Source organism: Rhinichthys klamathensis, unplaced genomic scaffold (assembly GCF_029890125.1).
Source record: "Rhinichthys klamathensis goyatoka isolate OS25496 unplaced genomic scaffold, OSU_Roscu_1.1 h1tg000433l_1, whole genome shotgun sequence".
NCBI classification, from domain to species: domain Eukaryota; kingdom Metazoa; phylum Chordata; class Actinopteri; order Cypriniformes; family Leuciscidae; genus Rhinichthys; species Rhinichthys klamathensis.
The window spans coordinates 269,211-289,880 of record NW_026606929.1 but is presented as its reverse complement, the minus strand read 5'-3'; the positions used below and the strand labels follow the sequence as shown (position 1 = coordinate 289,880).

Genomic DNA, 20,670 nt, shown 5'->3' with positions numbered 1-20,670 from the left:
TATCTGTTCTTGCTTACAGTCTATTTGTATGCATGAGTACACAAATTATTTTAACCGATTTTGTACCTTATTGTACATGGTGTTTGTCAGAGGCTGAAGGGTTGTTAGGGATGAGTTTAGAGTCAGATCCAGGGCTACAGACCCCTTCTATTAGATTCTTGTTGAAGTCGCCCAGGCTGGCAGCAGGAGACAGTCTGGGATAAGCTAATTGCCCCGTCAGATCCAACAGGTCCTCTAGAGCACGCATGTTACTCATTCCATTCTGCTGGGGAGAGTTCAGTGGGGAAAATTCTGGGATGGAGATTAACTCCTCCTTCGAGACGGGGCTGAGAACACACAAAATAAACATAGAATTTAAAAACACAAAAACATTAGATGCCAATATTCCTAGTAATATTTTAAGGTGCTTCATACTCCCAAATGTTTTAGTCAGAATAATGTCAGCTGTATGTAAAAAAGCAGAAACAAATAAATGGATACCAAAGATATCAACTATAAAAAAAGGGCTCACATATCACAAATGATATTTTCACATTGGAATTTGTTTTGAAACAATATTTTATCAAAAAAGACTCAATATATATATATATATATATATATATATATATATATATATATATATATATATATATATATATATATATATATTAATATGAATAAAGTATTTAACATAAATAACGTATTGTGTACTATTCATCTCCTTCATTCTTATGCTTGTATGTTTTGTTTACGTGTTTGCTGTTTTGTTTTTTTAGGCTGCTTCAGATTTAGTATTATTATTGTGTGTAAATAAAAATCACAAAGTGGACATAGATTATTCTATTCTTTCTCATTTTTTAACCTTTTGTTTTTCTGTGATGCAGTTCCTACCTGGTCAGTGTATAGGGCAGTCCAGTGTACAGGGATTGTTGACACAGTAATTGTGTCAAACTCACCTAACCTCCATGTACTGCACTTCATCTGCAGAGTCCTCTGCCGCTCCACTCTTCCCTTCCAAAGTGTCCAGATATATAAGAGGCAGAGGCGGTTTTGACTCTGGCAATGGGGTCAAGGAAGAGGGCGGGTGGTCTTTCCCTCCATCCTTTGATTTCACCTGTGTTATCATATGTCCACCAGTCTGAGTGAGAGTCTTTGCTTGTGGGACAGTTACCGTTGAGGTCCCCTGTCCATTGGCATGAGGGATGTCTGATTTCTTCACAGTGATATCCTTCTTGGGTCCCTGAGCTGTGGCCTGTCCATTCATTTGCACAGTTACAGGTGTTTTCACTTGGTTACTGGCCTCTTGTTTGGCCAACTGAGTGATAGTTTGGCTTTTTCCATTGGTCAGGCTGTTTTCCTGTAAGCTGCGAGTGGGCATATTTGCAGGTACTTTGACTTGGGTGGAAACTTTGGGTTTGCTGTCTGTAGTCAACACACTCGTAATATTTGCTACTGTGTTTTTAGGCGAGCTCTTCAGCGGGGTTACCTGCACTGTTGCTGTGGATGTGTCTTCTCGCTTTACCTCTTCTTTCACTTGTAAACTTTGGGTCTTCACCGGTTCACTCTTTTGTCTAATAGTCTTGGCATTTTCTTCACTTACCTTCCCTTTCTCTTCTGTTTTCACTGCAGTATGGTTGATGTTTACTTGGCCGTTCAAGGAGGGATTTGAGCATGACTTCATCTGTTTATTCGTACAGCCATTCTCTGGTCTTTTCCCTTCACTCTCCAGTTTGTAAGTCTGGCCATTCACAGAGGTTGTCTGCATGATGTTATCCTGAGATTTGACCTCAGCACCTGAGGTCAAATGGTTACCACCTGAGAAGAAAAGAGGTGTTGGAAACTATTATAATAATGAATCATATTTTTAGCCTGATATTAGTATTAGTCTGCAATAGACAGGAAAGCACTCTCATGTTAGTAAACCAGCAAGATACTAATGTAATTGTTACATGTGCATGTATTTTTGATTGATTTGTTTTGTGTAATGATTTGTCAGTCCTTTAGGAAGTGTTCTTGTTGTGTGTGTGCTTGTTTTAGTAGGAACTGATTTCCTGCACCTGTGTGTGAGTGAGTGAGGGATATAAGAAGCCTCGTTGCCATGTTTGGGCGGCGGTTCTGTAGCGCTCTCTTTTGTTATCCCCGTTCCTTCCACAATAATGTTTATTTTCTATTTGATAATAAATTCCCCTATTGAAAGGAGCTTTGTTATGATGTCCCTCTTTTGTGTAATGGCTGTGGCCGTAAGCGTCATAGGCACACTTTTAAAGGGAGGTGGGGAAAAACATACATAAAATATACATATTTGATAGGACTTTTAATGTTTTTGAAAGAGTCTTTGATCGAAAATACAGAGAAAACAGAAATATAATGAAATAATATTACACTTTTAAATACCTGTTTTCCATTTTAATATATTTTAGGAGTTTATTTATTCCTGCGATGGCAAAGCTGAATTTTCAGCATCATTACTCCAGTCTTCAGTGTCACATGATCCTTCAGAATCTAGTAAACAGAACTCTTAATTTAGAACCTCATGACTTTTTACTGAAAAACTAAATTATATTATTAATCTTTTAATTATTTTGGCAAAGTTTTATATACATATGACAAAAATAACTAAAAAGAAACCCTCATATATTACCTTTTATAATACTGATCTCACAATATACTTTGAAACCCTTTCAAACATGATATCACAAAACAAAAAGCTTATAAAAAGAATACAAAATTATTAACTTATATTTTAGTTGTTGTTATTCTCTGTTTTACATATGAACTGTACCACAATGCCATATATTTGTCTTGTACATTTAGCATTGTACTTATCTGTAATTGAACTAAATAAAAAAAAGAAATCATTCTAATTTGCTGATATGCTGCTCAAGAAACATTTTTTATTATTATTATCACAGCTGAAAACAGTTGAGCTGCTTAATATTTTTTGTGGAAACTGATACACTTTTTCTGGATGCTTTAAGTAATAGAAAGTTCAAATGAACAGTATTTATTTGAAATGAAAGATTTTTGTAACAATTTAAAAATATTTACTGACACTTGATTAATTTAATGGGGGGGAAAAATATTTAAACCTTTAACCAAAGTCACAGAACCACACAGATGCCTGCAATGTAAAACAGAGCAGACTAAATTTAGTCTGTGCAGTCTTTGAATAGATCACCTTGAACACAACCTATGACAGAGAATATGATCCCCTGCTGCCCTCTCCTGACATTGCTGTAGATACTGCAGTGATGGAAAAATACCAGCAGGCCTGCCTGACACATTAAGGTATATACGCTAGAACAGTCTGCATTCACAAAACAAGGAAACCACATACATGGGTAACACATTTCTATGGATAGCCTAATAGAAACAACACCCACTTTTTATCATAATTAAAAATGTAGTTATTAACATAGGTTTTAATAATGTTGGTGTGTGAGAGTGAGTGTGAGAGAGAGCAGGGTTGAGTCCTACCTGGTGGAGAAACAGGGTGGTAGACAGGAGATAGGGGCTCTGGGCTATCCTCTCTCTGTGTGAATATTAGGTCATTCTGTTACTTTAACTTTCAGAGCAATCATTTCCGCTCTACTTTCTCTACTTGAAAAAGGGCTATTCATATCACATCCATATGGATGGTAACCCATGTAGGTAGCTGTACAATGCTTTACCTAATTGATTAAAAGTCACACGTTCCTGCTCTACAGTAGAGTACATACAGTATACTGTATTCAGCTTAGATGTCACGCTAAACAGTAGTAAATTTAAGATTGATGGATAGACTGTTTCTCACAGATACCTTCATCTCGCCGTCACTCTTTCTGGTTCTCTTCATTATTTCCTCTATTCTCTGCAAAGAATTTAAGCAGATATCAAGAACATTTAAGCACTTTCTAATGTTGACTCCTATTGCAAAATACAAGAAATAAGAGTGAATGGAGTAAATGTTGTACTTGGTGAAATCACGTTCACCGACTAGAATGAAATGGTCAGTGAGGTTTGGTGTTTACAGTTTATTTCTATGTGGTGTAATCTTTCCTTCTACCAAATGCACGGCATCTGCTCTTTTACTGGGTTGTGTAGTATACAGCTCTTTGCAAAACTGCTTACTGTGGCTTGCTGCTGGTTGTACTACCTTTTTTCGCTGTTGTCTCTCCTGTTCCTCCTGCTGTTTGAAATGTTCTCTCTCCTGCCGCTGACGCTCAGCGTCCTTCTGAGCACGAATCTCTGCCTCTTCTTTCTATTGAACACAGACACAACTGAAAAGATTATGCGTGGGTGGATGGATGGATGGATGGATATAATGTTTGTTTTTGGTTTTGAAAATGCAATTGCAAACAGGATTTTGCATTCTTCAGAAGTTTGGAATCTAACTACAAGCAAGTGCTTTTTTTGTCCAGTGACTGAAAAGAGTAATTTCACTCTAAATCGTCTGACCTCTTTCTCCATCTGGGCCTGGAGCTCCTTCTCTTTCTGTTTTTTCTCCTCCTGCTCTCTCTTCTTCTGTTGCTGCTCTTGTCTACATTTCTCCTCCTCTGCTTGACGAGTCTTGTCTTCCTGTCGAGCTCTTTCCTCCAGCTGCCTCTTCTTGAGTTGCTCACTCTTTAGCCTGAAAATCAAACACAGACCAACACAGTCTCATGAGGAAACGTCACTCTAGCACCACCAAGACCTCACTCCTGTACTGTATTCAAGCGACATTCAAACATCACACTGGCAAAGTATTTAACTCATTTTTTCTTTTCAATTTGAATTCCCGCTTTTTATAAGATATCTTTCAGTTTCTTATAATTGTTTAGCACTTTGGTACTTTGTGATTTTTAAAGTACTTTATAAATAAATTTGATTTGAATTGAATTGAAAAACATACAAAACCCCCACAAATTTGTAGTGCATTTGATAACATTGTTATGCAACGCATACTCAGGGCCCTATTTTAACGTTCAAAGCACATGGTCTAAAGCACACGGTGCAAGTGCACTTAGGGCAAGTCCGAATCCATTTTTGCTAGTTTAACGACGGGAAAAATGGTCGGCGCGCCCGTCGCATGGTCTAGAAGGGTTGTCCCTTTTCTCTTAATAAGTAATGGGTGTGTTTTGGGCGTAACGTGCAATAAACCAACCAGAGCCTCATCTCTCATTCCCTTTAAAAGCCAGTTATGCTCGAACCATGGCGGATTGCTATTTTGCAAACGGAAAGACTGAACGCTTCTCCAGAGAGGAACCGGATCTGCTCGTGCAGGAGGTTAAAGTGCGTGAGCAGACCATCCACGCCTGGGCAAGCCGGATTCCACCATATCTGTATGTACACAATAATAATCTTTTACATTGTAATCCTTTTATTTTTAATATTTGGCATGTTTGTGTGCAGCTGTGCATCCCTGTGTGTGTAATAAGCAGAATGTAGGCGCGTTGTGGACCCGCCTATAGACGCACATTACTAACGCGCTCTTTAAATAACAAAACAAATATTGCGCCATTGACTTTAGACCAGGTTTCAGTTGGTCAGTGGCGCTGTTTATTTCAGTTGCCTCAAAATAGCAATGCGCCTGAACACACCTCGTCTTCAGACCAGCATGCCCATGGGCGCACAAATGGGTGCAAATGCATTTGCTATTTGAAACAACGCAGCGCAGGGCGTGAAAATGATAACTGCGTTGGGCTGAAACTAGCAAAAAACACTTGCGTCACGCCTGACGCTGCATTGCGCCAGGTGTATGATAGGGCCCTAAATGTCTGAGTAACGTTCAACAAGCACTGACCATATACAAATACAGCATCAGTCACACAGACGCATACTTTTCCTGCTCCTCCATTTCCCTGCGTTGTTTCTCCTCCTGTTCCTTCAGCAGTCTGGCCAGACGCCTGCGTTCTGCAAGCAGACGAGACGCCTCCTCAGCATCTGTCGTTCCAGCAACCACCTTGCCAACAGAGTTCACCGGTGAAGGATCTGTCAGAGTGAAAGCAAGAATAAAACCATTTTCACAATTTAAAGCCACTGTGAATGAGAACAGCATAAATACAAATTAGACATATCATTGCAGTTAAAATGAGTTTCAACAAGCGAGACACTAGTCCAAAACTACTCAACTTTGGAAAGCTCAGGGACCACAAAACAGGATCTCTTTAGGCCCTTTTTCCAGGGACAAACTCCTAATTTAGATACTATAGTAATTCTTCTATACTAATGAGACCATGTGTGGTATCCAGTATGACCAAAATCTTATATCACAGCAACAGTATATATCATGATATCATTCTTTTTTTCCTTTAAATTTAACCCAAAAATGTATATTACACAATCATGTAGTAATTAATGGCTATTTTTTATAATCCAGTTAATTAAAAGCTTTACAAATGAATGTTATACTACTTCCTCTCACTTAATTATTTTTTTAGCCTCTGTTTTATCTTAATTAGTTTATTTTAATTGAACAGTATTTTTTGTATTTTTTTATTTGTCTTCAATTAATTTAAACTGAACTGACCAATGCACACCAAAAGATAAGATTATTCATTTAACAAATGAATGGTAATCCAGTCAATGGTGCCAAAACAGCACATATTGCAACTCAAATAAAAAACAAAACACAAAAAGTAGCACATGTAACATATAATAAATAAACTTCATATGAAAAGCCACAAAAAAAGACTTGAGTGAGCCTGCACTAGTGTACTGAAGCAGTAGGTCATATTGTGTTAAAGGTTTCAGACCCACCTGCACACTTGCTTGCAGTCGCATCATTACCGTTTGACTTGGGATGGTTTTTCTCAGGGGTCTCCATCTTGTCATTCATTTTTTGTTGGTTTTCCAAAACACTTTTCTTCTCCTTTGCCCCATTAGTGTGATTTTCTATCTTTATTGTTCTTCTTTCTGGAGGAGGTGTGCCGGAAACAGACGTCTCCATTTTTGGTGCCTTATCCAAACTTTCATTGTTAGGGCCCTCCTTCGGATCCTGACTTTTGATGTCCTCAGCATTTTTGTCTTGTGTCTTCCTGTTGTTGTCACAGACTGGTGTGGCGGGTCTGTGTTTCATAGGGGAGGGTGGATACTGCCGCACTGTACATGGTGACTGAGTACGATTCTTAGGCACTAACCTTCAACCATACAAACAAACAGCTGATTCAGATACTTATAGTCAGCAGAGTACTGAATAAAAATGTAATTAAAGGTTGTATCAGCGATTTCAGCCCCAAACATAAATGATCACATTCATCTAATCTTTCCTAACGATCCGCTAGCTGCCCGCCCCATAAGCAGGCTGTCAAAAAAACCGCGTCTCTGTAGGCAGCCTAGGCTCTGAGATCTGCACACAAAAACAAATGGGTACAACCACCACTCAAAACCAAAATAAACAGTGTTCCAACCAATCACCGACAGGGGGCGGGTTTTGTTTGTTTTTGCGCTCGTGCACGGCGCCTGTACTCGAAGTCAGAGCTGAAGAAGAAGCCAGCGCGTCTGAATCAACTTGGTCAACGGACCAGATACAGTGAACATGGAAGAGGCAATCCCCAAGAAGAGAAGGAGGATTAGGGCGAAAACCGTCGTTATTCGTTAAAGAAACGAATAATAATTGGGAAGGCTTTTGAATGGTGGAGAGAGCTTAAAGATTTGAAAAATGTTAAATCGGACGCTGAGGTTGCACTGTTTCTTCTGGACAGGTGAGTAGCTTCTAGTGCTGACTTTTTCCAGATGTGAACTGTGTGTGAAAATATCCTTCTTTAAAAAATATGAGTGAAGCTCGACTAAACTTGGATAGCTCTAGCGAATATCAGATTGTAGGGATTTAGTGTGTGAGTTACGTTTGTTATATGTGTGCATGATCTTTTTTTTTCATGATGCACGAAACGGGAGGGAGGGGCGAGCTAACTTGGTTTGTTTGGGATCTCGCTTCAAACACAAACAGAAGTGACGTCACCCACAATCGCTGATACAACCTTTAATTGGAGATCACTGCCCTAGCATCCTATATAATATATATAAATAAGTGTGTGTACGTTACTTGGGTGTGGCAGGTGAGGCAGAGCGCTGGGTAACATCAGCAGGAGATTTCGCTCGCCTCACTGGTGAACCTGTGACCGGAGAGCCAGTCCTCCTCTCTCTACGCAATCTCTCCTTCTGCAACAAACACAAATAACACATAACACTCTATGGTACACAGCTGCCAAATGGCAACATACCAGTTTCCTTCGCTTTGTCATTTTTCACAAACACTATCAAAAAATTCCATTGGTGAAATCAAAGGGGTCTTTAAAGTAACCAATAATGTGCTGTTTTAACCCACTTGACTATCGATTTCCTCTCTAAGTTTTTCCAGAATATCAACCTTATATTTCTGATGGTATTTTTACTTTTTTATAAGTTAATTTGGTGTTTTTATTCAAAGATCAACTTTGTTTCAAAAGTTAAGATTTCTTCTTTTTTTTTTTGGAGAAGTCTCTTATGCACGCCAAGGCTGCATTTATTTGATCAAATATTCAGTAAAAACATAAATATTATGAAATATTTCTACAGTTTCAAGTAATTGTTTTCTATTTGAATATATATTTTGAAATGTAATTTATTCCTGTGATGTTAAAGCTGAATTTTCAGCATCATTACTCCAGTCTTCAGTGTCACATGATCCTTCAGAAATATGAGGATTTGATGCTTAGGTAAAAAAATAATAATATTGTTATTATCAATGCTGAAAACAGTTGTGCTGCTTAATATTTTTGTGAAAACCTGACATTTTTTTCAAGATTATTTAATGATGGAGTTCAAAAGAACAGCATTTACAGTATTTGAAATGGAAATCTTTTGTAACATTATAAATGTCTTTACTGTCACTTTTGATCAATTAAATGTGTCCTTGTATTAATGTTTTTTAAAAAACAGTAGATTCATTTTTACAAAATATTGATGAAATATCACCAAATGTTAATTCTGCATTAATGAATGAGACATTTAATAATAAATCCATTTAATCAGAGGAGTAATTAAAAAAAAATAAAGAAATAATAATTTTCTATTCTATTTTCTATTGTGATACCATAGGGCACATTTTCCTCCATTTTTTTTCCAAATTGTCATTAGAATGTTAAAAATCAAATGAATTAAAATGAACATAAAAATAGATAGTGATAATGAAAATAATGCAATAGTGCAATAATGCAATAATGCAAATATAATAGAAGGATAAAAGTGTTTTATTGCCTGTATTTGCATCTCTGTATGGACAGTATGACTAGCTAAAAACATGAGCTTCTTTTGAGTTTGTAACAGATACTGTATGTCCTGACCTTGGGGGTGTCGGGGGCACTGACAGCTCCAATGGACTCTTCTGCTGGCACAGGATTGTTTCTGCGGCGGCTCGGTGACCCTCGGTAAGGTGACCTGTGAGGACTGGGGGGCACTGAATAGGAGAGACATAGGAGCATTTCTCAGTCAGAATAGATCTATCAATATTACCATTTTTGTCTACACAGCGTAAACTGACATTAAACACCTAGTAAGCCACATGTACACACACATACACACTCTTTGGTTATTTGAAACAAACAAACAAAACAAAAACATTCAGTGGGGCACAAATGAACACAGATGTAATTCAGCTCCAAGCTTTCACAACACAATACACCTGTTGCGGAGTGTGTGTGTGTGTGTGTCTGTGTCTGTGTGTTACCTTTGCAGCGCAGGCAGGACAGATGCATCTCTGCAGCACTGTTACAGCGAGCCAGTGAGGAGTGTGTGTGTGTGAGGAGGCGATTCACTTTTTGTTTGTCCATAGAATTCAGATGATCATGACGGGCTGACAGAGAGAGGGATGGAGGAATGCAGAGAATGAAGGGGAAAAAGGTAGGGATGAATTGGGTGGGTGGGACTGACATAACATTAATATGAATGGAGAGATGGAGGGATGTATTTGGATAGGTGTGTCCAAAGCCTCTTTTTTTTAACATGCATTAAAAACTTTATGTTAAAGAGACAGAAGCATACAGCTCCACAGATTTAGATTGACCTTGATATGAGGTTGAACAATTAATGGCAGAAAACCCATTTCATGTGAACTACTGTTTTAAGGTAATTCAGATAGTTTATTGCATCCTTCCTAACAAACCTAATTAGGATATATAGAAAACATGACGATGAAGGGCAATTAGTGCATGTGTGTGTGTGTGTGTGTGTGTGTGTGTGTGTGTGTGTGTGTGTGTGTAGTTAACTCTATGTGACCATCCAAATAGAAAGAAAAACTACCCATGTACAGACATACATGCACACGCAACACTTCAACACTGAAATAACCATAGCTGTGATTAAAGTACTGGTTCACACAAATTAAGTTGTTAGTAAAAAATGTACAGTCACAATCATACAAAACTCACAAGAAGACACAGCAGCACACTGACATTCAGATTTGCTTTGACTTTCACCAACCAAGTACTGAGCAGAGCAAGTGCACAATAAATATACAGTGCCATGCTAAAGAATTCAGACTCACAAATCAACAATTCTCCCATTCTCTGTTTTGTTTTGTTTTGTTTTTTATTTCAAAGCACCAATTTAGCTTACCACCATATTGAAATAGTGCCACAGATTATCAGATGGATGCGATTTTCACGAGGCTCTATTTGCTTAAAGGGTATTTTTACATTGCAAGTGGTTCTGGCCTGTGCAAAACATGCTGTCATGATGCTAGGATTGCCTAGGTGGTTGCCAGGGTGTTGCTATGTGGTTGCTACTTGCTAGCATGTTGCTATGCAATTCCTAGATTTTTTGGGGGGTGATTTCTATGTGGTTTTGTATTGACACAAGTAAAAAACAAAAACATCCCCAAGTGTGATACACTTAAAAATATTTAGGCCTAAATTTTAAATGTAAGATTTATGCATTCGATTTGCAATACAATTTCTGACCCTTGCATGCAAACTGAATGCATTTTAAATACACAATGACCAAGTTTATATATTTATCATCAATAAATCCAATTTATTTCAATCTCATATATTTTAACTATAGTTGAATATAGTTTGTTGTTCCTTAGCTAGCCATATTTGATCCATGGTTGAAAAACTGATTATGAAAACTGATTATAAACTGATCATGTTCTAAGCTATTTGAATAAATAAAATTTGAAAGGATGTTTATATATATATATATATATAAAACCAACTAGATGCCAATAGTTAAAATTAAACTTTGGCATGATTTTTCCAGTGCAAAATCTTAACCGTTTCATATGTATGACTGGCAAATATGCATCAAATTTATTTGTTTTCTTAAAACTGTTTTCAAAATAGATGGAAATGTTATATGCAATTTTCCTAAATATTTGTGGGAGTCTGGTCCTTAGATATGGCTCATGTCCCTCCTTTAGTGTAACAGGATTATCTTTTACCTGTTTTATCACCCGGCAGGCGAAAATCATAAGTCAGGCATTAGTATTTGCCATAGCATGCACCACTAATTAAACTAATTTTGGCTTTCAGTGGTTAAAAATAAAATAAAAATCACATTAAACTGAATTTAAATAAAGGGTTTGTAATTCAGTGTTTGAGAGAAGGTGCTAAAGGCCTGAATATGTTTACAAGGCACTGTACGTTCAGATTAGGTATAGCAGCATGTGAATTGCTCAGCAAAACAAAAATCTTGGACATTTTCATACTTGAAAGCAGCCTTCTCTTGTCATCCCCTTATCTTGCTGGCTCTTGATCTAAAAACATTTTCAAGGCAGCTAATTTTACATAGCGTTAATGGGCAGTCTCTTGTCTGAGACATAAATGCAACTGGGTCCCAGTTGGATATTATGCAAGCATTTACCCCTTTTAGCCCCGTAAGTGCTCAAGCAGGAACCAGGGAAGGAGAGCAGGCTGGTTTAGAGTTTTGGAATGGAAACCAAAAACTAGAAGAATGGTGTCAATCTGAGGGGACAGGAGGCAGAAGGTGGTGAGAAAAGGCCAGCTTTAGGGTTCATACCGTTGCCTGATTCGATGGCAGTAGGAGAGGGGGCAGCGAGGTCATGGGGGAGGGCAGCAGAGAGAGGAGGCGGGGCATTCTCCCAGTCACCTGGGCGATGGGGTCACGGCAGAGCACAGCAGAAACAGCACAGCGTTATGGACAGACTGGGCACCCTTAGATGAAGTGTGTGTTTTTGGGGTGGTGTGTGTGTGTACCTTAGCACACACACCTAAACACTTTCACCACATCCTCTGGCGCTCTCCAAGCACAGCAGCCAGACACAATGAGCAGGGCTGATCTGACTTCAGACACACTCAAACTCAAAACCTGTGTCCTTCACACACACACACACACACACACACTGCAATCATCAAATCAGAACACACTTTTATGATCAAGTCCTGAAATCATCTCAATGCTCTCAATAAGCATTAATTTCTAGGGAAAAACATAAAGCAACAGGAATTAGGATGATTGTGTCTTAAGATGAATCGTTCAAATATCACTGTGGATAAAAGCACACACTAAATTAATAAATGTAACTTTTTAATTTAAGATGTCTTTTCAATTTTTAATTAATTAATTAATAATGTTGACTTTTTTTTTTTTTTTTACAATCTACAATGACCTCAAAAATATTACACAAACACACATTTTTCCTTTTGAACTTCCCTAGCTTTTTAAATGATTAAATCTAAGGCTCCAAATCAATAACCAATTTCTTAACCAATTAATGAGCCTGTATCTAAATCAAGCCAAAAGGATGGCGCTCAGCTCACAGAAAGTGCTGATTCACTTATGCCTGCCTGTCTTTCCTCTCTGATGAGCTGAATTATGAAACCTGAGCTCAGCTCTAGAAACACTGTGTCCTAAAGCCCAGACGAAAATCATGCAAATGCAAAGACGCTGCACTGTAGCTGCACAACAGCTTCTTAACATACAACTGCTCTGTGAAAAATGTACATAACAAAAAAACATTTAAAGCCAATAATCTTGTATTTAACTACTATGTAAAAATAAATAAATAACGTTCATGACATAAAATGAAGATGGAAATTTTAATAATAAATTCAATTGAATTTAGAAAAATGCAAAATAAAAGCATTTTCATGAGTGGTCTCAATCCACCATTTCATGCCTTCCTTCCATTCTCACTCCATCACTACTCACTCCCCTCCACCAAGTCTCTCCTTTTCTTCATCCAATGTCATGTGTGTTCATTACACTCACCTTGAGCGGTGCCGTTGGGACCCCATACCCAGCGTTTATTCCTGTTCTCCAGCTGCAGGCTGCGCTCATGTGATCTCCTCATCAGAGCCTCCAGACGCTCCTGTGTGTGCCGTTACAGCACAGGAAACACCAGACACTCACTTCACCAATGGATATTTACACCAACAATTTTAGCACAACTACTCTGTGAACAGTATATGCACTGAAAGAAGAATACGCATAATTCCATATGAGTCCTCATATGCACCACCCTTCAAAGGTTTGGGCTAAGATGTTTTATTTTTTTAAAGAAACTAATACTTTTATTCAGTAAGGATGCATTAAATTGATCAATTGTAACAGTACAGACATTTATAATGTTATAAAAGATCTCTATTTTAAAAAAATGCTGCTCTATTGAACTTTCTGTTAATAACAGAATTTTTTATAAATGCAGTACATCTGTTTTCAACATTGATAATAATTACAAATATTTCTTGAGCACCAAATCAGAATCAGAATTATCACCAAATTAGAAGGATTTATGAAGGATCATGTGACACTGAAGACTGGAGTAACCATGCTGAAAATTCAACTTTGCAGTCACAGGAATAAATTACATTTTAAAATATATTCAAACACAAAATTACTGTTTTTACTGTATTTTGGATCAAATAAATGCAGCCTTGGTGAGCTTAAAACATTTCTTTCAAAAACGTTTTAAAAAATCTTTAAAGAATGGCACATCACTGACTAAGATACTAACTATAACCTTAACTTTAAATTTCCCTCATTAAGTTCTTTACTAGGATTTCAGGTTGTAATGATTAGCACTAGAACTCATTCCCTTCCATAGAAAGGGCGCTAAATAAGCACCACACGATCAGCAAGTCGTATACTCAAATATTCACATGACTATTCAGAAAGCAAGTTTCACCCATCTTATTTACGCTTTCATTTGTGTTTGCTTTGCATCTATGAAAATGGTTCCAGCAACATTTGTTGAGACCATCATCACCTCCCCCGCATGCCACCTTGTTCCTCTTTCTTTCTTTGCCCACTCCTTTACAGGATCTGCTTTTCCAAAATGAACATAGTTGTGAAAGCTGACTGTGTGGCAGATGAAGGCCATGTTTGAGAAGAATAATGAATCCACAGCCCAGCGAGAGATAAGGATTAAAATACAGTCTGACCTGATCTGGCCAAATCCCTCTGATTGGAGAAGTATCACAAGCCACGACACCCAGTAAACACTTGCAGGCTCATAACATATATAAGAATAGTGTCTGCCCTGTGGGTGGCTGATATTACATGGCAAGGCAGGAATTAATTGCCATAGATACAGTGCATTTGCTGAAAATGTCATTCACACAACATAAAAAGTCATGATTCTTTCTTTTTTTCTTCTTCTTAAATTCAATGGTTTTAATCACAATGCAGCCCTAAATTTATTCACAATACAGGCTGTATAGCTGTTATTGGAGATGAATCACAAGGGATGTTTGAAATTACTGTCCTGAGATCTGGCATATCAATGCCGTATGAGAAAATAGCATCCGAAAGGTCAAGGGAAGAAGAGCACAATTATCTTGTGTCCTTCTCAAATGAAAAGAAAAACAGTATCTATAATTCCAGGGACTCGTTAACCTAGGACTGGTGGATTTGACTAGAGATCTCTGACCTTCTCCTCTTCTAGCTGCTGTCTTCTCTTCTCCTCCACGGCTGCCCTGCGAAGCTCCTCCTTCTGTCTCTGCTCGTCCAGCCGCTTCCATCGCTCTTCCACCGTCTTCTCATACTGCAGCTGTGCTCGCTTCTCCTTGTCCTTTATAGCTTGCTCCCGTGCAGCTGAGAAAGAGCGAGAGAAATTATTGACTACATTCTGGCTTGTTATGAAAAAACACCATCCAACTCAGAGCTCATCATCGTTACTGACAGCTTCTCACAGGGAATGTTCTTGTGTACATTCGCCATTTTTTCAATTGTTGGTCTATGTAGACATGCAATACACTAGACAAACATCTTTGGCAATTAGCATTGCGTTGTTTGGATACCAGGACAGGTTACTAAGGGTTAAGTTGTACCCTTAGGTAGATTTGGTTTGTAGTGGACAAGTTCATACATCTTAACAAACTTCTTACAAACAACTGTACAAAGGACAGGAGTCATCATTAAATATCAAACCATTCATCCGCTGTAACTGTCTAATACACAGAGACGCTGGGTCAAGCTGTCTCTCCCCAATCAGCCTACTAGACCATCAGATGAGAAAATCACATTGTCCTGATTCAGTATGAGATGTTGTCAGGCTATATGTCAGTGTCATTATTCTAGAATTATTTCCGTAACTTGTTACAAAATAAAAAGTCTCTTACCTCAGAAAAACAAACTTTTCTGTCCTGTCATACTTTATATATACTAAATATATACTTTCAATACAATGTAAGTTGCTTTGAATAAAAGCATTTGCTAAATGCATAGATTAAAACCTTAAATTAAGGCCCATCCAAAGTTGAAATCGCCCTGTGAGTCACTTATTTGAATTTACTGCCCCCACACATACAGAGACATAAACAGACACACTTACCCAAACTCTTCTCCCTCTCCTCACGTCTCTCTTTGGCAAGCCTCATCCTATCATCTGTCTTCAAATAGCCCTCCAAATCTTTGACAGAGTGACAGGGAAACATAAAAACAAAGGAAAATAGACACTTTATCTCTTTAGACAGGTTTTACACTGCCTGTGCTTTTAGACAAACAGCCAGATGAGTTGGAAGATGTCCACTCAACACAAACAGAAAAGGTGGGACTTACATTGTTTACCTGCATATGCGTTGGTATTGGCCGAATGGCGTGAAGGTGAAGCGTGCCCATTGGTCTGAGTTTTCTTTTCTGTGACAGTGGGTGGGGTCAGTGCGTCATCTTTAGATAGGATGAAGATAAAGGATGAGGAGGATGAAGAAGAAAACTGTGTCAGTGAAAGTTCATTAGTAGCCATTGTTAATTCTGCAATCAACCTCTTTTCAACAATATGATATCTGTCCAAAAATCATACAGTATATAATATAATATAATATAATATAATATAATATAATATAATATAATATAATATAATATAATATAATATAATAAATGCATTCCTGTAGCTTAAAAAATACAGAATGGCGCCTGCAACACCAAAGTCATGGGTTTGATTCCCAGAGAATTCAAGAACTGACTTTAATAGTTTAATAAAGTTGCAGTGTACAACTTCTGCATCACTAGCAGCAGAGAATTGTAAAAATGTTGACTATTTCCATCTGTGCCAATAGCCTTGTGGGCAGCGCACCGACATATAGCGCAGTTCCCGGATCGAGATCCTTTCCCTCTGCTTTCCTACCATGCTTTCCTGTCTCAAACTGGTTTTCCAAACACCTCTACCACCCTGTCTGCTATTTTTTTTAACAAAACTGGTAGTTTGGCTTACCTAAACTTGTCTGCACTCTACTTGATTCATCACAAAAACGAAACATTTCATGTTTAATGTTACTGGGAAAAGTGTAGGAGGGTCTTACTCTGTTTCATAGAAGGGCTGCCTGGGTTGGTTTTCTGGTAAGTTGGTGAGGCATGGCCATTGCTTTGAGATTTATTTTCCGGAGTTAAAGGTGATGTCATGACTTTAGTAACTGCAGAGAAATAGAGAACACACCAATCGTGGTGAAAATTGATTGAAACGGCAAGCTTCAGTTTTGAGTAGACCTTGACATACATAGCTGGCCTTGTTAAACATAGATATTGTACTTGAGTTATAAAGACACAAAAATATAAGTATATAAAATGGCAGACAGAGCATTACAGAATTACTGTTGAACAAATTGAGGTAGGCGAAAACAGAGAGTTTGTTTATGTTCTGAGTCTAGCAGAAAGAAGAGACCATTGATTATTTCTGGACTAGATTATAAATCTGAAGCTGTGGCCTAGATACTTCTGCTTCATCTATTCCCAAAATTTAAATGCAAACACAATCAGTCATTTCACAGTCACATACACTTAATAGAGTCAGACATTATATCATTTATCCACAAAGATCCACTGACGATTGTCAGTGGACAATATATCAATATATTAGGCAGTTTAGTACAGAACCAAATTACATTTCGTGACCTGAAGAGTACAGTGGCCTCTAAAAATTACTAGATGGTTCTTAAATTGTCTACTTTATTTTCCATTTCCTTGTTGACAGCATTGAAATCTTTTTAGTTCAGTTATGTTCCGTTTATCTTCTTTCCTTCCTCTGCATGACGGTTCTTTTAAATAAATTGCTCACTCATGATGGTGTCCGTTGTTGGCTGTCTCCTTCCTCTCTCCCTCTCTCTCTCTCTCTCTCTCTCTCTCTCTCTCTGCTTCTAAATCTATATTCCCAGTACACACACAAGCTCTGCTATAAGAATCAGAGAGTGCACATAAAGCTGACTGAGAATGTGTGAGCTCAATGTCATAAAGAACAATGAATAAAGCAACACTGCACTACAACTACTGTGGGTTTTATAATAATTTTAAATAATTATAAATAAATCATTTTGTAGGTTCTCTGGATGTCTTTACTTAGCACTACACGACTAAAGACCATGAATATATATATATATATATATATATATATATATATATATATATATACAGTATATATATCATCTCTAGCTAGCTCTTGAGGCCAGGGGAGTGAGGTTTATCAACAGCTCTTACTAGCTAAACCTCACTCCCCTCCGGGTCACGGCACCAATGTAACCCCTCAAGGCCCTTACTCTGTGCAGGCCTCGAACCCAGGTTGCCGGCATGAGAGGCGGGCAAGCTAACAAGGGCGCTATAGATCGCAGGCTCTAGCTTCAAGTCGCTAGTGTGCCTCTTGAGGCCAGAGGAGTAAGGTTTACTTGCACAGCTCCTACTAGCTGGTCTCTGTCACATTTATAACACACTATATCATAGAACCGAAATGTTTAGATGTGGCTGATAAAACTCAAACTGTTGTAAACTCTTAAAAATAAAGGTTCCAAAAGGGGGTTTTCGTAGCGATGCAATAGAATAACTATTATAGGTTCCCTAAAGAACCTTTCTGTGAACACTGAACAGTTCTTAAAGTCTACATAACTTTATAGTATATACAGTAGTAAGTCTACATAATTATCTTAAACTTAAGAGTGATCTGTCAAAATACTTAGTGCACACAGCCACACACTAAGTGCACTATTCAGATTTGGTTAAGGACACTAAAGTAACAGGCAGTAGGACAGGGACAGTTCTGCAGATGCTGCTTAAATCACACGCATTCACTCAAAGCTATAGTCTACTGAAGCGAGCTCCTGAGCCGGATGTAGCTCTCTTCATCGATTTTCCATTAAATTAATTTGGCAAATGGACGTGGTTTTAGTCTTAACGGCTCTAATCTCATCAGAGTTTTGACTTTATAGTGTTGGGCGCTGTTCGCCCCGTCAACTTTCGAGAGCCTCCCATGCCATGAAAATGCAACGCAGTACAAAAATAATGTGGGCTAGGCTACTTGCCCCATCTGAGGATGACAAACAAACAAACAATAAAGACCTGCAGCGAGTCGCACCGGCAATTGTATAAAAAACAAAAAATCTGAAAAAGCAAAAGGTAATAGGACTAAATGAAAGAATAATTCCGAAGTGGAGCAAGGCCAGTTGGGATGTGAAAGCATAATAAATCAGAAGCTTTAGCGGGTTTTGTCGGCCAGATCAGACAGAAGCATTTTGAAAAGGAAATCATTCAACTGGGCACGTCAGTCATTGTTCTTCATCGCCACACTGTAAGCTAGTAATCATGCTAGATAAGCATAAACATATCTATGAGTGAATCATTGTCCTACTCATCCAATACCACGCTAACAAAACACCGCAGGTACGCTTACTGAATTATTGGCAGACAGAATGTTACCTTTGAGCAAGTCGCTCACCTGTCGTTGTACTGACCGCGGTGTTGACAGCGTTCTCCGCCATCTTCGTGGTCCACCGGCGGCTCTCCCAAACGCAATGTCACGGACAACGACGCAGCAAAACGCTATCCCCAAAAATTCAGGCCAAGAGAAACAGCATAGCCAGCCCCTTCCTGGACTGCCGCTGCGGTACCGGGAACCGATCCGCTTTCCACAATCTCAGCAGAATGCGCTCTGTGGCGCTATCACAGATTGTTATGCAGTGATGAATCGATTGAGATGAAAGTTAGTCTCGCGCGGCGGGCCGGGAGTTTTCTTACCAGCTGTCCCGTAAAGAGGATACGAATAGCGTTTGTGTGGACAGAGACTGTCACTGGATAGAGAGGCTGGACAGCGCAGTAGTGCTGAAACACTGAGTGACGTCATCGACATCGGTGAAATAGAGGCAAAGAACTGATTTCGATCTTCGAGAAACGACTGCCCACGTCCACATGTTCACAACCCAAACTTTTCAAATTACTCATTTTTAGTATAGGCTACTTATGGAGAATTAAAGAAAGCAATAATAGTACAAATTAAAATAGTTTAATTAAAATACAGTTTTGTGTGTGTGGTCTATACACAGAGAAAAGAGAGAAAACAATGAACAATATAGCAGCAAAAATGATAATTTAATTTTTGTTTTTCGTCGCGAGCAAACAATTCCACTGACCTCAAAAATATGCAAATTCGAACGTTACGGTCAAATGTAGCTTAGATTCTACATATTTGAATAATAGCCTAATTAAAATTAACTTGGAGAAAAGAGATGTTTTTTTTATGATAACAAAAAAATATATAGACAAGAGTCACATTTTTATGTTAAATCTTATACTACTTGATAAGTTATACATACATAAACATTATGTGAATGGTCTGAATGAATACCCAATATCACCCATTTAAAAGCTGACATGAAGATTTACCTTGAAACGTCTCAAGGACTTTCAAGCCGCAAAGCAATCAGAACTAAGGACATTTACAAATAATTAAATTCCTTTTTTTCTTTTGATTATACACATATACTCTCTTCTGTTATTTTTTCTTCTTCTTTGATATGAATGTTATCCTTAACAATACCAGATGTTAAAAATCTTATTAATGATTTTATGATGCTATGGAATTAGACATTTTATTATATTTTATAGCAGCATTATATATGAAACATTTGTATCTTTTGAAATGTTACATGTATATTTTGTTGGAAATAAACATAAAAACCCAGGATAATTACTAATACACTGTGAGGTATGAACAGCTAAACACAAAACAATTTTCCAGGATTAACAATTTTAACCGTGAAAAGCTTAATTTACACTTCGAAAATTGCCCAAACTGGTTAAAAGAAACATTTACTCAATGACCAAACACTGCATCACAGGTATAAGGGAAATCTGAGGTTATTACTAGGTCTCCTAGGGTAGTGAACAAACGGTTGTAACGTGGAGACGGTCCATGTGATATGGATTAAACGTGGCAGTCCGAAACAGCCAGAGGGGCAGCAGGACAGCCACTAACGAGTCCAAATGAAATGGGTCAGTACGACTTCTCATACAAAACGATGTGCACATAGAGGGAGC

The 20,670-nt window shown here is 38.0% G+C and overlaps 1 protein-coding gene across 5 annotated transcripts; it reads right to left on the bottom strand.

Moving 5' to 3' along the window:
• Nucleotides 1-66: 66 nt before the first annotated feature.
• map7d2a (MAP7 domain containing 2a) lies at nt 67-19,248 on the bottom strand. Of its 5 annotated transcripts, XM_056235911.1 has the most exons (18): nt 19,073-19,248; nt 16,677-16,787; nt 15,937-16,044; nt 15,710-15,787; nt 14,807-14,970; nt 13,147-13,246; nt 11,935-12,024; nt 9,644-9,769; nt 9,261-9,373; nt 7,982-8,097; nt 6,697-7,076; nt 5,778-5,928; nt 4,417-4,588; nt 4,115-4,219; nt 3,779-3,829; nt 3,457-3,511; nt 936-1,794; nt 67-326 (listed from the first exon to the last, which is right to left on the bottom strand). In XM_056235911.1, exons 1-18 carry the CDS (start codon nt 19,113-19,115, stop codon nt 68-70), a joined length of 3,081 nt encoding a protein of 1,026 aa, XP_056091886.1. In that variant the 5' UTR covers nt 19,116-19,248; the 3' UTR covers nt 67. The 5 variants fall into 5 exon arrangements, with proteins under 5 accessions (XP_056091886.1, XP_056091881.1, XP_056091882.1 ...); XM_056235906.1 differs by lacking the exon at nt 11,935-12,024; XM_056235907.1 differs by lacking the exon at nt 11,935-12,024 and having other exon boundaries at nt 15,946-16,044.
• Nucleotides 19,249-20,670: the final 1,422 nt, after the last annotated feature.